Genomic DNA, 18,585 nt, shown 5'->3' on the forward strand with positions numbered 1-18,585 from the left:
AAGCCCAAGAAATGACACACAGAAAGGGAAGAATCTCCTCCTTCCTCATGTCACAGAACTAAAAAAGCTGCTGGATAGTTTTCTAACCTAGTTTATGAAATACCCTCTGGACAAACATTTTTTTTAAAGTATCAGGAAAATGAAGAAAATCTTCCCACTTCAAAAGAACATAAAGCCTTCTTATTTCTGGCTCCTCATAAACAAATAAATTAAAACAATTGTGCCAACTGTACTGTCTAAAGACATTGCTCTATTTGAACAGCAGCTGTAGTACAGATGCTCCTACCTTATTCTCCCTAAACAATAGTTAGAAAAAGCCCAGCCCAGACAGAGAAATAAAATATTTCAATTGAAGGCCAGTATTGTGATTTTGATCAATTTAGAAGACACCTGGATTCTTAGATGCCAAGCATTTCTTATGAAAAATTATTAATACACCTTTCCTAATGAACAGTCATAAGTGACTTGTGAACTGCTAAGACTAGAACTTCTAAGCTTTCCTTTTGTTCAACAGAGCTTCACAAGCAATTCTGCCATCTTTGTATTTTATTAGCATAGTTTTATGTATATCTTTTCCTTGAAAAGCCAAATCCATTTTATATTTTCAGATGTTTTAGTAACATTTTTCCTTTAGGATGTGATCTAATTAAAAAAACATGGTTAGTTGAGTCACAAAAGTCAGTCCTGCCTACACTGTAAAAACTAGTACTGGGGGACCCACACAAGTTTTCCAGCTTAGCTAAAAAAAAATAATAAAATAATCTGTCTTTGCCAGTATAGGTGGAACTAAACCATGAATTGATGTTCCTTCATAGTATTCTTCATACACAGTTCTGAGCTGTAGCAAAATTTGGGCACAATGTTTATAAGAAAAATCATATTTTAGAATTAACTTTTATCACATAGTTCAAATTTTATCAGAAAAATTCTGCAACATAATTTTTTTGGTAGAAGAGATGCCTTATCATGAGACTGAATGGAAACTGTAGGTTTGCCTCTCACCCCTTTTGGGTGAGAAAATGTTAGCATGTAAGTTTGGGAGTAACAACAGAAGAACAGCAGTTGAACACAGGGCAGTTATCTACAAGGATAGATAGTATCCATGAAATAATATTTAAATGCAGCTTTTCAGGGAAGTAAGTAGTCTGAAAAACAATGTTATGCAAGTAAGTCCTAGCCCCTACAAATATTCAAGTCATCATTCAGCAATGCCTTTGCTATAAAAAAATATTCAATTCTCACAGATATTCCTGTTTCACTAGTTGCAAAGAGCCAGAAATAAGACAGCTTCATATTCTCTTGACATGGGAAGATTTTCTCCATCTTTCTCAGATCTATGAAAACACAATGAAACTATTATTTTGTTCTCCTTGACTAGCAGGCCGCCGCTTTTAACTTTCTCAATTCTTCTGGAGACATTTAGGAAGGATACAAAGCTAACAATGGCCTCTGAGCTGAAAATTGAGGGGGTGATTCAAGGCAGAGACATTATCTTCATTCTCCTCTGTAGTCGTACCTAAGTAGGCAGTACTATCCTCACACATCGTAAGGTTCAGGGACCTTAACAGTGACCATAATACATGTAGATTTAAATTGAAAACAGACCACAAACCCTTCTCCTGAAAGGAGCTTTTGGCAGAAACTCTACAAGGTTAGACTCTTGGACTTCCTTGAATCCTCTCCCTTTCTTCTCATCTGTGGTTCCCCCCACCCTTCTCCAAAGAGGGGGGAACTATAGCCTTCAATATCTCTTAGCTGGTTTGGCAGTATTAATGTTATAGGCCACAATTTCAAGCTAGAAAAAGCCCATTACTGCTATAGCCTTGACCTCTTTTGGTCTTGAGCTAGTTCATATTAAAGAAAGACAGTGCATTTTTAAGGTAGCATACAGATTATTTTCCTCTTTTAACTCCAGAAGCTTTATTGATGATGCCACTGTGACACAGACATGACAAAATCTACAATGTATATTATCTCAAATTCATTTCTGGGAAAAAATGGTGGTGCTACAGCACTGCAACATACCTGGAATCATTGGAGTTTTTTTTAATACAGAGACAGAAATGTACCATAAACTCTTCAAAACGAATTTTAAACATGTGGAAATGAAACACCTCACTCTGTTCTTAAGTATAACACCAGATTGAAGAAATACAAGTATGAGACTAGATAAATAAATGACCCTAATGAAAGACAACAAAAGCAGAGGATACAAACACCAAATAAACAGCAAAGCGACTAAAAAATGGCAGAACTAGAAATAAACTCAGACTGTTGTTTTAATAAAGACAGGACAATCAGGATTGCTAATACTAGCTAAAGCTCTATCCCTGAACTATGCAGCAAATCAACAGGGAGGCTCAGCCAACTGCACCATCATCATGCCTCCTAGTCCAGGCTCACTTATACCTAAGTACTATTAGATACATTTGTCAAAGGAGATCAGTGGAAGAATGTACCCATAATTTCCAGAATCTGTGAAACTCTTGAGTGAGATTCAAAAAGAAAGATGCCTGGGTAAAGTGATGAGATTTTAGTTGAAAATTGGCACTGCACGTATGTGATTTTCTTTCCATCTCTGTAAGACACTATGATATAATATTATGAACACAGCAAGCTCCTGCTGTGATAAATTTATGATCTAACAACTGCAGGAGAAATGGAAAATATAAGCAAAAGGATTTCTTCATAGAACCCTTTCTACCCCCACTGCCCATCATGACAAACTGACTTTTTTTTTCTGCATTAACAGAAAAGGTGAATGAGTTAAGACAAGGCAGGTGGCAGGTTTCAGGTCAAGGTGGTCACAAGGGCTCACATGGCCATGCCTGGGAAGAGTTGTATAAGGGGAAGGATTCCTCCTCAACCTCCTGAGTCCTTTTGCCTGTAATGCTACTCAGCCTTCATTTCTTTCTAGAAGAATTTCTATAAGCACTTTTTTTTTTTTTTTCCCTTGGCTTTACAGCTACCCTCACAGCTCCAGCATTCTGCAAAGATTTAACTAGACAGTATTCAATAGCTGTAGTGGATCTTGGAAGATTTGTGGCATTTCCCTGTTTTGTGGGAAGACAATGGGATAGCAACACTAGCGAAAGCAGAAGTGGTATTCAGTTAAAAAGATGACTACACTGTACTGTCTCATAGGTCAAGTTGGGCAAAGAGAAGAAAATATCTTAACATGTTGAAAAAATTATGATGTTATTGTGTGTATGATGTTTTTGTGCTTCACAGTGATCTAATCAAAAGGATTCATAATAGAAGTTACAAGCAGTAGCTTATACCGTGGACTCAGCTGGTAGAGCTTACACATCTCTCCCATAATCCTTGCACAAAACTTCTGACTCTACTTTTAGAGGGAGTTGTGGGGTGTTTTGTTTTGTTGTGGATTTTTTTGTTTATTTATTTTATTTTTTAATAAAAACTTCACTTATGACAAATTCTTGAGGCAAATCTCAGAAACAAAACTAAGCAAACTGTAAGCTTTCCATTAGTACCTCCAAAAATGACATACACAATTCTGTTTTCATGACACCCTACTTCTGCGCTGAACCCAGCATGTTTTCATTTGTGTATCTATACAGAATCTCATCAGACCTGAAGATCCTATTTTAAAATTACATTCGCTTCCCAAAGACAATAGATTATCTCAGGTAATTTCATGTTTTCAGATAACAGTGATGCACGAGGAGAGCTTTGGAATGAAAATCTGTCTTCTCAAACCAAAGCTGGTAGGCTTTTAAACAGCAAATAGATTCAACATTTTAAATTATCAGATGACCAACACCCTCTCTTTTTTCTTCATTAAATGCTGACAGAAATAAAGAAAAGAAGCAGAGGAAATTACTTATTTCCTAAAACAGGTGTATCCCAGTTATTTCACCAGTCCACCTGGTTTAGTCTTTACTACTAGATATGCTTATTCAGCCAAAAGGAAAGCTGACATTGTATTAATATCAACCACGTAAGTAAAACAGTTAAGCTTTTAGAACTATTGTTGAATGACCTTTTTACACTTTTGACAATATATGGGGAAGTTCTGTCTTATCACCGCTTAGTCATCAATTTAAAACAAACCCAAAAAAGCTCCAAACCTAGTTCTTAAAGATCAGAACACATTGAAACTTGCCTATCATACATCTTCATTATATGTCCTGGTTTGAGGTAAAACTACCAATTTTCTTCAGTAGCTTTACTTTTTAGCTAGGCCTCTTCTAACTATTGAAATTAACAGCATATTTTGCAGAAACCGTTAGCTCTCAGAGTGATAAGACTCATGTTTATAGTTGATGCCAAGGCATGGTATGCAGAGAGGCTCTTCCTTATACTTATTGCTATAACACCCAAGGCCAATTAACTTGGTTATGTGTCCCGTTGGAAGGTCGGAAGCAGAAAAGCATATAGGGGTCCCACCTGCAGGGAGGAGCCGACAGGACAGGTGACCCAAAACTGACCAACAGGGTATTCCATCCCATCTGCCTCATGCTCAGTATAAAAGCGGAGGGATCAAAGGGCCGGCCTGCTTTCTTCAATGGCTGGCATCCAAGGAGGACTCTGTCTGTTCATCTGCCTTTGATCCCAATCCTGAATCCAGATCTGGAATCCAGTTCCCGTCCATCACTAAGTCCAGTCTGGGACTTCTGCAGTGCCAGCCGATGTCATGACTGTCACCCTAAGAGCCTGATACAGTTTTGCATACATTTCTTTAATAAAATATTAATAATAAAATAAAAAGGAAATAAAGTGGCTTAGTTCCTTCTAAACTCATGAGGTCTCTCTCTCTCCTGCCTCTCTTTGAAGAGGTAGGGGAGAGCATCTGTCGTTCCGCCCAGTGACTGGTTCAGCCCAAACCACAACAGTATATCAGAGCCTGAAGATTTACTAATGCTAAGAGCTAAGGAGAAAAAAAAAAAAAAAAAAAAAGAAAAGACAAGAGATAAAAAAAAAAAAAAAAGAAAAGACAAGAGATAAAGACACACTAGATTCACATACAGACCAGAGGCAGATCTTCCCTGAATTTCAGATTACACACTGAGAGGAATACAGCCCTTGCTAAGCATAGAAAGAACTGAAGGAGACTCTGAGTTTGTCCAGCCTATTCTCAAAACCCTTCTGTTACACAGATCCCACAGCCTCCCTAGGAAATGCATTCCAGTGCTTCAACCTCTCATTATAAAGGTACTCCTAATACCTCACCCACATTTCTCCTGTTGCAATTCAAGTGTATTATTGCCTTGCCTTATCTACAGCGAACTCTGACAAAACCTTATTCCTCTGTGGATCAATTTCCAACATTCTTGAAGACTGCTACCGTGAATCTCCCTTGGTCTCATTTTCTCCAGATCAAAACCATCTAAACCTTTCCAGTCTAACAGGCCATATTTTGCAGACCTCCATTCTTTCTTGTTTTGCTTTCCATACCACTCAGTTCCTCATCTCTCCGCAAATACACTGTCCAAAATGAGACATTACTGCAGCTGAGGGCTGATCAGTGTTGGGGAGAGCAGCAGGATTACTTAAATACAGCTTATACAAAACGCTTCTGTTGATGTAACTTATTTTCTCCCCAACATTGATACTTCACACCCAGACCCAGTCTGCAGGCCAGGCTAAAGGGACACAGATCTCTCAAATCCCTTTCTGATCTGTTCATATGGATGTCACCCCAGTGAAGCAAATGTGGAACGTTGCTTACACCACTTTAGCAGGACTGAACTCGGCCCTTACTCTGCTCTGAGCGTGGGAATAAAGCCTTTTGCATTCAAACCTCCTGCATTCAAACCTCACCCATCTGAAAAGCAGGCAGAATACGACCCTTATTCTTTCTGTAACAGTCACAAGCACAAACAAATCTGAAAGCTACACAGATTCAAAAAGGCAAGGCACAGATGCTGGGAAATTTCATTTTTTGCTTCAGTATACAATGCCTGTCTTCAAGTTCAGGTAGGGCAGTGCATCTTTGCTCTACCCAGAAATTTTGTTACAGTACACTTGCACACCTCACACCTGGTTCTTTTGTCACAAGCACTGGGAAAAATTAGACATGGCAATGAAATTAAAAATAAGATGATCCAGCTTTATTTCATCTAAGATCCAATGCCTTCTCTGATGCTTGAAAGTACTCCCCACAGCGCTGCATGAGGCGAGGTATGTGTGCATACGCACCCAGTCAAGTATTTTGAACAAGAAGGCAGTATGTCAAGCTTTACTTTGTTTACCAGGTCTAGACAGCTATAGCTACACATTATTGACATGTAATTAATTCCAGCGTTCCTTCTACCTTTTGTTATTTCTGTAACTCTTTATTTTTGTTGCATTTGTATGATCTTACAGGTATTTCATTAGTTAATAAAGCTTAACCTTTGCTATTTTGTCACTCTTCGAGTACTCAGTTCTGTTGCCTTTATGCAAACCAATGGGGCTTCAAAGAGCAAAACATGGTGCAGCTACCTATTACGACAGTAACTGCAGTGATCTCCACAGGTTCTTTTTGTTGCCATTCTGATTGCCACTATTGCTATTATACATATACACCTCTCTACACACCTATTTCTGACCAGCCATGTCACTACATCGTCATATCATTTCTGTCTTGTTTAGATGCTCCTGCCACAGTCTTCTCCCTCCAGTCAGAAATGAGCCCCCAGACATCTTGCTTCTATTGCACTCTCATTTCTTTACCCTCTTTTTAAGCCCTGCTTGCTCCTTCAGCATCCTTAACAGACAGGCAGAGAAATCATTAAGACCTCATGCTTCCAAGGTAAGGAAGAAGATAACTGAAAAGGAGGTGTCTGGAAAAGCCTTGTTTCTTCCTGATTATCACAGGGATACAGCAGAGGGAAGAAGGACTTTTGCTGTTTTCCTCATCACCACCCCCAAACCAAAAATCCCTAAAACACAGCAATTTTTTTGGTCTACTCTAGGAGATGCAAGTAACCCACTCTTCAATTCTCTTAATCTCAGTTTAAGATAGAGATGAAGGTAAACTATTGTTTGAAGTCATTTACTACAGAAAAACTTGCTCCATTCAAGTAGGTTTTCTTCATTAATTTTGGCAGATGCTGACAAACCCTCTGCTGTCTACAACACACACTTCTTGTGTTTTCTTTTATATGGATGGCTGTCACTTTAGCATCAAAGGAGCACATGCAGGCACAGGTGCTGATATAATTTTGAAAGACATTCATAATTGTTCTTACATGGCCCCCACAAGCCCTTTGCCAATACATTCTTACTGGCACAGCCTTTTTAGAGCAAGTCAGAAGAATTCACAGTAATTACAATCATTTTGTCCTATGCAAGTGGAAACATACAAATTGCACACAGATTTGAAATCTGGGATCTCTATCAGAAAGTTTTATGAATCACCTTTTGTCTTCCTTGTCTTTTTTACCACTACAAAGATTCTCTGTATGCAATCCTGAGGTGACAAACATTCTGTCTTGAACTACAGCCATTTGCCACATTCAAAGCAATTTTTAAAACTCTAATCAATAGTTGGTAGTGAGAAATAAAACTATTATTTTCCTTTACATAGTTTAGGATGTTTCAGAAAAAGAAACCAACCCAAATAATTTAGAGACTGCAATGTGGTTAGGAGTTGTCTGACAGAATAGCCTCAACTCTATTCAATGAAATTTATTGGGGGATAATTCTTTTAAATTTTTTTTAAATTTGTTTTACAGGTATTACATGTAGACTAGATCCACAAAGGGATATGACATTAAAGAGCTTAAATTTTAGCCTTGAGTTGTATCACTAACCAGTCCAAGGTCTCCTGTACAAGGGATGAGAGAAGTTAATTGCATGGAGCAAGCAGCCTAACCAGCACACTGAACAGGAATGCGCCCAACCCATCAAAAAGGAAACGCTGAGGACCTAAGACTACTTAGTTCAAATCCTTTCAGGGCTCAGACACATTGCTTTGAGGAACCGGGCAACTCCTCACTACAGCTGGGCTCCAGACCCCGCCATGACTACACTTACAGTGCTCCTTAAGGAGCTTAATCCTTCAGGAGATTTTAACAAGGCTTAGTTGACTGTGCTTCTATGGATAGGCAGGCAGACAAGTGCTTCAGCTGCAGGTCTGGGCAGTAATTAAACAAAATATTAGCACCCAGATGACCTGTCTTCTTCAGAGTGAAGCACTTCTGAAACAGAACTTCAAGCTCTTCAAGAGTCTCATGCTTGAAAGTTCGCATCCACGCTTCAGGTTTGTGGTTGGAGGCAACTCCAGCTGTAAGCAACCCAGCACAGGATTCAGGTTCACAAGCCTTTTTTAACTCCCATTCACATTATCCAGATTCTTAGGCACCTAAAGCATACCCGGACGCAAAAGGCTTTCACTGGAGGGATAATGGAACAAAAGCCAAAAAGCCACATTTAGACACAGACAATTGTCTTTATGTCTAGGACAGAAAGCCATTCTACGCAACGCTAATCTCAGCTGTAATGAAGCAGTAATGACTTCACAGCCCACCACAAGCAATTTTCTGTTGATGGAGGCTACTGCAGATACTACTGCAGGAATTGCACATTCAGATAGCGAAGTCAGCATGTTTACACATAAACTTAGAGCTGTACAGGAGCTCAGGTGAGCACAGATGAACACAGGTTATTAGTGTCACTGATACTTTAGTATTACCAGCTAAATACAACTGCTGCTGTTCACTTTATCAACAGGGCTCTTCCAGGAGGGTCTGGATTAGGCCTTTATAAGACTCATTCCCACCTGATCGCACTCATTTGAAATTATGCATTTTGCCTAAGGTGATTATCTAGACTCCTTTCACGATCAAGACAAGAGACTTTACATCTGACAGTAATACAAGTTGGAATAGTATTATTTCTTCAGAAAATAAATTCTTGAGACAAACACAGTTTCATCCTCCCAGGGTACATGACTCTCAAATGAGAAACCAAGTCTTAGGTGCAACACTAATAGTGCTTACCATTTCCAGGAAGAATAGGGAATAAAAATTAAATTGATGTTATCTTACTAAGTATATTCAGTCAACATTCCATTTCCTGAAAGGAAGCAACTGAAAAGCACTAAGGAAGTCAACAAACTGTAAACAGTGTCAAAGGACAGAACGTCATGGAATTGAGTTATAAATGAACATCGCCCTCTCTGCATGCTGAATCACCATTAAAAATCTTCTCCCTCAGCACTGCGTGAAGCCAAGATTTTTTTTCCTTTAATTTTCTGAAGGGGGAAAAACAACGACAGAAATATGGATGTCACTGACTCTGAAATCTCAGTTTCAATGGGTATGAAAGGACCTTCTTGCAGTACTTTTGTCAACATTTGTTCATTCCTTCTGGCACAGGCAACAGCACTGACAGAAAAGAGCACTTTCACATCTCCTTTGAGTAAAACCAGACTTAGCTACTTGCAACAATCAGAACCAAATTGGTCCTTAGTATCCAAGACTTGTATCACAGCAACTCTAGAGTTAGCCTGGCTAAGGGACTTTTAATGTTTAATTGTGCGGGTTCAAGCGGTCTCTATATCCAGCTAAATTACTATTTTTCAAACACGTCATAGAGGTTTTCCCCTACAGAATTTTCTGGAAAGCCTCTTCTCTTTTTCTTCTTGAGAAATCTTTGGTTTCAGAGCCAATGCTCTTTCATCACATGAGTTGAGATGCATTTGTCTCAGTCTGTGTTTTCCCCTAGCTAAAACACATTTTGAACTGATTTTAATTCTGTTTGCCAGATCACCAATCTGCTTTTCCAACATTTTTCCCCACCCTGCCATTTATCAGTCTTGGCCTCGATATTTTAAAGTGTAGAGACAGGGTCATTCATTTTTGGGTGAATGTAGCATTTAAATTAGTTCCTATAAAAGCACTAGTGGCCTTTGCCTGTCACGCAGACATTCAATTATTGGTAAGCTCAGTGGCCATAAAATCTTTTCAGAGTCCAAAGAGAGAAATGCAGTACTTTTTTGGGGTGCTGATTTACTGGCCTCCTCAATTGTGAACCCTTCATGGATCCACAAATAATCACAGAAACATCTTTGAAAGGGTATTGTTAAAATGCCTGCAGCTATAGTATATTGAGAGAAGCATTTTGTATTTATACAGGGTTGTTCTGTCTCCAAGGATTTCAAAGAACTCCATAGTCTTTTATAATTGCTAAATAAAGTATGTTGATTTGTTAAAGTTATTTTTTTCAGAATCTGTCACTCTACTTTTTAAAGCAAAAGCAAAGTAAATGTGCTGCTTGACTTGATAGTTAACTGCATTAGTGTGAATCTAGTTAAGCCACTTAATTGATATTTGGAGTTTAGCCTCTTGCTTGTAAGTCCCACTGGAATCAAATGCAAACTTTAAATGGCTACTATGAACTGTCATGCCTTTCAATAGCAGTATGGGTAATGCTCTTAAATGGTAGAGAGGAAAAGGATACTTTGCTAAAATTGTTTGTGTTTTGTCATCAAAAAAGCTACACTATTGTTTGACCTTGACACTGGCTGAACCAAATTTTTTTAAATGTTTTAGAACATCCCTGAAAAATCCCCCTCATCTCTTGAAGGGGAGCAAAGACTTTGAACACACATCCAAATGTTTTACATTTGAGAAAACAAAACAAAAAAAAGAGTCCCAGACATTTATTTATACACTTACCCCATTCCCTTATTTGTATTTGATTATGTACAACCTCAGGAGCAAAAAACAGATGTTGGTTCCCATGAGTGACTGAAGTGAATTTGAATCTATATTCCCTCCAAATAGACTGTGTTTTGATTTTTCAGTTATCTCTGCTTGTTAGTCTTCTAACTGTTCATTCTGTTTTTACTCACCTCATTCTGCTGGCTATACCTTGTTTAATCAGAGTATAGCCTTAACAACCCTTCCTTACCTCCAAATTTCCCAAAACTTCTATTTAGAAAAGTTGCCCGTGTTCAACTCTAACACCCATACATATTTAAGTGGGCAGAAGTTAAAACAGATGCAATGCAATGCTCTAGTTAAGGCAAGCCAGTGAGAGAATTATTTTGCTGTTTATGCAGAGCAGTTCCACAAACAAATACCAAGAAGCATAGAAAAAATATCTGACCCACTGAAGACCCGAGGGAGCTTTCCCCCCCTAATGTCAACACACACTGAATTGTGGTAGAATATCAAATCATACAGTTGCATTTGCATGGAACATGTCATATCTCTTTATGCGTTTTTTTTTAATCAGTAAAACATTTATGTATTTTACAGCTGTTTGCCCATACTCACTGATGGGGAAATACTATTATTGTGATGTAAGTGTCACGTAGTGAAGTCAGAATGGTGCAATGTCACAAAAATAGTTTAAGTTGGAATTTCAAAGCAACACCTGTTTTTGCTTAAATCAACCTATGAAGTCATCAGTGAAACCAGCATGTGTAAATTATGTATAAGCTTAAAAAAAGAGCTGCTCTAAGTTAACAATGTATTATGCTTCCAATAGTAGGAAAGCTATTGTTATGCCAAAATATTAATAGAGTATTCCACATACCACAATTCTTAACGGTGGGACATTTTCTTCCACATTAATCTTATTTCATGTATATATACATATGTAAAATTATGTTGTAAAATAAGAGGCAATAGAATGTATCGATGGTTAGAACAGTTACACGACTGTCATATGATCATTTCAGTTTCATCTTTACACAAGGATTTAAGCATTGCCCACAGAACCATGCGCAGATTCTAGAAGTCCAATACCCCCACACACATATTTGTCCAACTTTAAGCCACAATGCGCAAAATTAAATCATAATAGGGTGGTGCAAGCCTGTATTCACTAACCATTATGTAACCTGTACTGCTTAAGTTCAATACTTGTTTTCATTTTCTACCTAAAATAGAAAGGAGACAAGTCTCCTTAATGCATTTTATAAGGAATTCTGGTGAAGACCAAAAAACCACCATCCACCTAAAAGAAAAGAAAAAGTCTTCCATACTATTTAATTGTATAAACTTAACATGCAACTTCAATTGCAAAATTCACACACATTCCGTATTGTCCTCCTGAATAAACAGATTAGGCTCATTTTCCTTCTTAAACATATATTTATCCTTGGGATAACTTTGTTATATAAACACATGATTTATTTACTAACTTCCAGATGTGGTTAATGTACTCTATACCTACTCTTGACTCCTTCTTCTGTTTTTAGTGCAATTTCTGGTTGCCTCATGCACTAAAATTAATATATTTTCACAACATGCAGCTAAGAGAGGGAAGTGGCGGCATCATCATTGTACATATGGAGAATTGTAGCCCAGTGAGGGGTGTGCAAGTGTCCTGCACATGCAGGCAACACAAACTCCAAGAAGACTGGACAACTGACTTCAGAAGCAGAAATTCTACTTTTTTCAGCTTGATGGGTAAAATGCCCAAGGCCACAAAAACTAGCCCTCAATCACCTCAGGCTGGAAAATTAGGTTAAATGAATTTTCTGAAGAATCATTTATCACCTGAAGTGGATAGAGTGAAACCAAGAACATCCTAGCCTCTTACTGGTATAATAAGCAGTTCTCACAGTAACTGCGTTGAAAGGAATTCCAGAAAGCGCAGCTTATATAAGATAGGCTATTTGGCTGGCCTCACCTACATGTCAAAGTATTTTTAATGTTTACACTACAAATGTTGAGATCCACATGATCTCATCCTTTTCAGTTATTCTTTGCTGATCATATCAATTCCACTGCAAGCTTATTTTCATCACTATACATTCAATCTTCCTGCCGGTGCTAAACCATATTTATATTTTCTCTGCAGCTGTCAATCTATCCAACACAAGCTATTTTCATTTGCTTGAGAAGGCTCTGAATTTCCAAAGCCTTATCCTTAAGTATTTGCTAATTCTGCACAAAGCTAGCTGAAGATTAATTTGTAGTAGCTTAAATATATCAGTGTATTGATTAAATAGAATCAGCTAGATGCTTTAGAGTGTAATAACTTTAACAACAGATGATTTAAGACGATGCAAACAATAACATTTTGGCTCTAAAGATAAACACTTCAAATTTATACAATGGCACATTTATGGGTCCTGATTTTTCTCTCTCCTTCTGTACTGAATGTGGTATGAGCGCTTTGAATAAAGCAGTATATGGCCATATAAATAAAACTGTATTACAGTACTAGGCATAAGGAGACGGAATTAATAACAGAGTAAAATTGTGACCATTCTGAAAATTCAATTGAGTCGGTGAACTCAAAAAATGTTTGATTCAAGATCTTTAACATTACTTCCTGGGTGGGTTTTTCATTTGTTTTGTTTTTAAATCAAACAAAAACTTTTTAAAAATCACTATGAACAATTACAACAGCCTCCCCCATTAGGCACAATGAAAAAGAATTACAAATTTAGCATGAAAGAAGTTAAACTTTTTATGTGAGCTTAATGCCTAATTACACTAGCTAGTCTTAGGACACAGCACAAAAGATCAAAATGCTTGACAGTAGAAAGGCTGCTGGCAGGAAACTGCATTTTACATCCCACGGTGAGTTTAAATGCTATTATTGTAACCCTGATGGCTTACTGAATTTTCAAGCTTTGTTGGTGTGATACATAAACTGATTTTTACCGTAAAGTTAAAAGGCAAAAAGAATAAACCATTTTGTTGTCTTTAATAAGACTACTATACTGCATGTTCTGAAAGCTATAAGCAAAATGAAACTGCTCATAAATACACTAGAGTAGGTGTTCCAGGTAGAACCTTAAATGAATTTTAATTGAAAAATGTTTAATGTGACTAATCTTTAACATTTTTTTTCTCTAGTATCTCCAAAAGCTGATCTGGCAGCACTATAATAGAACATTCAAACATGACTGACTGACTGACTGTGAATCAGAAGATGTGCAGGAGCACCTACTCAGGGTTGGTGGTTTTCCACACAAAGCACCATTAGCCCACATCTCATTTGCCCCTGCCAGGACAGACTTGTATCTAAAGGTATCTCAGAACTGGCACTTCTTGCAGTTTCAAGTCTATCCATGTCATGTCACGGGATTGAAATCATCTGTAAGAAGTCCAGAAAAATGAACACCAATTTGCAGCTACAGCAGGAAAAATAGATTTATTCTATGGAGTAGATCTTTCATAGATGCCAGTATCTGTCACAGTGTTAATAACTCAAAATAAAATTCACAGAAACACTCAGAAAAAAATAACAGAATGACTTGCTTTGCACGTCATGTTAATTGATAACTATGAAGTCTTGGGTGATGCCACCAAGTATTATCTGGCTACTACTTCTCTTCTTTGAAAAAAAACAACGTTTAGTGATAAGGAAAGAAAAAAGGTCTTGAAGTATTCAGTACTAACTTTCTGGCTTTTACTTTTTAATGAAATTATTACATTTTCCCCTCTTCCTTTTCAAGTATCTCCACATTGCCATTACTGATTCCTTTGCTCAATGAAATAAAGAGGCTCTGCCATGAAATGAGATTATACATTTAACAGCAATGACAAAAAAAACATGATATCAGCAGCCACTCTCACCAATTTCCTTATATTAACTAGACAATTAATGTCAACCCTGCCATAAGCATGACATAATTCACAGGCACTCATCCCTCAGTTCGAGACAGGGCTAAGAATTGCATATTGGTGGTCATCACAGAACACCTGACATAAATTTTCACATCCTAATCTTGCCTCACTGTAATTAATTCAGACCACCCTAACATTAAAATACCGACAGTTGAAATTTAACACTTAGTTTTTTATGGAAATGAGTAGCCTTCTACCCTTGGAATCCATTCCAGCACCTCTAGAAACCAGAAGACACCCTAAATAGATATAGCTGGCCACGTTCTATATATAGGGATGTACAATCTTAAATTCTAATAACACACAGCTCAAACTGCAGCACACTGCACTGACAGGTATCTAAACCGCTTCATCAGAAGTTGCAATCACTGACTCCCATCTCACAAATGTAGAAGTGGAGGCAAAACAGGTTCAGTGACCTTTTTAAGCTGCTCAAAAGCCCAGTATCAGAAATTTCAACACCATACAAAGCCTCAGACTTAGTCCTGCGTTTTACCTCTGAGAAAACACTTAAGTCATGGCTGATCTTATCAGGCCACGAAAACTCTTAACTATCTGTCCTTTGGGTGTTTTAGGAATCATACACTTTCCAATAAAGGTAGAATGTTTTAGTAATGCACCACTCGCTGAGGGACTTCTTAGGATTTGATAACAAATGCTGGGTGTCTTCAGCTCCTGGCTTTCCTTTTCCCAGTCACGTCCCTCAGAGTACTGTAATTAACAGAGGAGCTTCAATAAGCTACGAAGAGCTAGAAGCACTGGCTGCTTTGTCTTAGAGTTGCATGGAGTTATTTTTCCTTATGCTACGATAAAAGAAAAAAAAAAATCTCACACAACCCATTCGTTTAGTGACAGCTTGGTACATGCAAGGAACACTGAGTGTATCTAAGGCAGACTGACTCAAACAGCCTGAAAGAAGGGACCAAAAGTGAAGATTTTTTGGGGGAGAATCCAACAAGCAACAGTCACTCCAAGTACTGGGAGAACTATACAACATGGGATTTGTATATTCTTTGGCTATCATGAGTCAGAAGAGAAGGACACAATCCAATCCCAGTGGCCACTAATATCTTATCTGAAGGAAAATTACAAGTGGTTGAAAGAAAAGCAATGGTATCTTATTTGCAAAAGGGAGTATTGGTTGATGTTGAAAATGTGATTAAATATCTTTTTGAAGTTTCTGAGAAAAGTATATAATGCTTTGCAAGCAGTATACTACACCACTCAAACTGTTAGTCAAAAGACCTGTTAGGTCCTGGTAGGGCCAAGATTCTAATTACCCGTTGATGAACTTACACTTGAGGAAAAGGAAGCAGGGGGTTACATTTAAGTATAAACAGACAGACCATAAAGATGTACAATGCAGAAATGCAAAGATACTCACAGAAAGAAACCATATTTACAGATTTTGAAAGAAAGGCTCTTCCCTAAATCCTTAGCAGAACATATTTCTCTGTGCTACAGCAGAGGAAGCCTGTCAGAAGACTGCAAGTACCTTAGGTCTCCGTGTTAATCAGTCCATTATTTAACTGCAGGAGCTTTTATCCAAATCAAGCCAGCAGACGCTCTGGAATACCTAACGAATAATTCATCAAGCTCTTCATCTTTTAAGCCAAAACTTGTCCTCAAGCTCCCCACACAATGGGGCATGAGCCAAGGCCACAAGCTGGGCACCTACACAATCCTTTTTTATAAATACAAAGCAGAAACTCATGAAGCCTCCACACTGTCCAGAAGTTCATAAACACATAATAAATTAAATATAGAGAAAAATCCCAGACTCCAGCTTTCCAAGAAGGGTATCCATCATACTAAAGTAAAGGGAACGTCAGCTTATGCTGACAGTACTCAGGGTTATACCTACTCTAGCAAGTGCTCACAAAGCACCTTTTATCTGAAGGAAGAACCATCATCTAGAAATAGCATTAGAAGATTCCAGCAGTGAAATACATTCAATTTTTTCCTTCATCCAGCAAATCTGTTTTGCCTTTCAACAGGATGCAGTATCTTGCAGTATTTGCTAATCTAAGAATTCTCATGTTTAATTATTTTAACCTTTTTCTGTCTCAAAGTGTTACTGCAATTCAGGTGAACAAAAAAAATTTCAAGACCTTAAAAAATAAAAGGGGGGGAGGAGGGGGCTTTGGGAGGGAAAAAGGGAGTTCGCTTTTCGCAGTTGTACTCACATTGAAAAGGTGATGCAAGTTGATCCTGTCCCAGTCTCAGTGGTAATGAGCCCTCAGTGGACTGTTCTCCTGAAATCACTTTTTTTACTGGATAATATTTGGGTTTGATCACATATTCCTGTGTTTGGCCATGATGAAGATTCATCATCAGTGTCTGAGACGAAAGGGGCATCATCCTGTTTTATATAATAAAAAACAAAACAAAAAAAAAACCAGAAGAGACAAAATGATGTAAGAATTAATAAATTAGACTTAGAGACTATTGGTAAAAAGCTAAAGACAAATTCATCTGTTCTCTCAAAATACAGTTTGGGAAACTTACTAGCCTCCAATTAAGCACCTGATTTTCCATGCATTTAGCATTCCCATTGTCTCAACAAACATGTAACAAAAACACTACAGGGATTATATCACTTCCTCTTCAACATAGCAAGAGAAGTATCATGGACAGGTCAGAAGGCAGGGAGGAACAATAAAAAGTCCTCCTCAAAATCATGAGTTGGAGCTCAACTTTGTTAGCACAAGGAGCTTTCCAGACTGGTCAAAGAAGTAGCAGTGCATTTCTTCTCCATTTCTTACAACTGCCATTTCACACCAAGTATGTCAAAAGTAGAACCTAAGCCCAGCTGACTTTCCCCGCTCTGTTCCCTGAAACCCTGTTCTGTTCCCCACCATACCCTTCTAACCATAGAGCAGAGCACTGCTCCTCTTCCCCTTTTTCAGCCCATCTCATCAGAAGGTCTGTCTCTGTTTTGCAGCTCCACGCTCCTCTCCCCATCCACTTTCTCTTTGTCTGCACTATTGAATATCTCTGACAAATGTTCCATAACCACATGGCTTTCTTTCACAGCAAAACTATTTCCCCTTCCTGTTAAAACAAGACGATTCCTTCAAGCTCACCGATTCTCTCACTGCCAATCCCAGTTCCTTATGTGTACTGTTAGATTCCTCTGTAAGATCTCAGCTTCTCGCTGCACAAGACATCACCAAATTTCAATAGAAATTCCCTTCTCCCCTTCTCAGAAAACATGGTTATTTAGCCACCATCAGCAGCAGGAACCATTTCTTTAGTAACAGACAAACTGGCCTTCGCTCTTCCAGTGTTACTCAGCAATAAACAAGCAAGGGAGCAAATCACACAGCTGTTAACCACATGCAATGAAACTACGAGTGCCTTTGGGGCCCTGGGCTGCAGCATTCCACTGTGTAACAAACAATACCATGCCTTCAAGTAATAAATCTACTAATAGCAAGTCTTCAAGAAGTTGTAGCTAACGTAGATCACACAGTAGAGATACACATCCCTCAGAATCAATTACTAACCTAATAACAGTGGCTACAAGGACTACATTGTCCTTTGCTCAAATGAAGTTACAGAGAGTGGGATGCTGTAAGCCTCCCTCACTTTCTTCTCAACTAAGGGCCTGTAATAAGTTCAGTCTGCACAAGTGGAAAAATGGGAAAGTCACAGGACCTGTAACAACCATCGCTCAAAGCCACAGTTCTGCAAGGTAAATAACTGTCCTCTGAGAATAAGGCACGGGCCCTATATCACAGAGGACAGCTGAGCAGCACTTCCCCACAGTGGTGGGACCGAAAAATTTCAGCTGAGTGAGAGGTCAGATGATTATTGTATTGTTTTCCTATACGTGGAGCCTGAGCCAGCCCCTATCTCCAAAGCAATGCCCGATTCCTTAGTCATGTTATTTGAGGATGCTTAGTAACTGCTGTAGCCAATGGACTTGTGGTTAGAACAGACAATGGGGTTTTGTCCTACACAGATGCTCTTGTTAACTTGGGTCAGTCTGAGAAAAAGTGCATTCATTAACAGAGACATTCTAGGACTTCCATAC

The 18,585-nt window shown here is 38.3% G+C and overlaps 1 protein-coding gene across 1 annotated transcript in view; it reads right to left on the bottom strand.

The window, feature by feature from the left end:
- The window catches only part of LTBP1 (latent transforming growth factor beta binding protein 1), a gene marked incomplete at its 5' end in the record, with an annotated part of 207,046 nt that overhangs the window by 142,108 nt on the left and 46,353 nt on the right, over positions 1 to 18,585 (bottom strand). The window contains one exon of the mRNA XM_082480509.1: positions 16,733 to 16,908. Coding sequence (XP_082336635.1) covers positions 16,733 to 16,908 — 176 coding nt within the window. The remainder of the gene's footprint in view (positions 1 to 16,732; positions 16,909 to 18,585) is intronic.

The sequence above is a fragment of the Vanellus vanellus genome (assembly GCF_965231255.1).
Source record: "Vanellus vanellus genome assembly, chromosome: 3".
NCBI lineage: Eukaryota > Metazoa > Chordata > Aves > Charadriiformes > Charadriidae > Vanellus > Vanellus vanellus.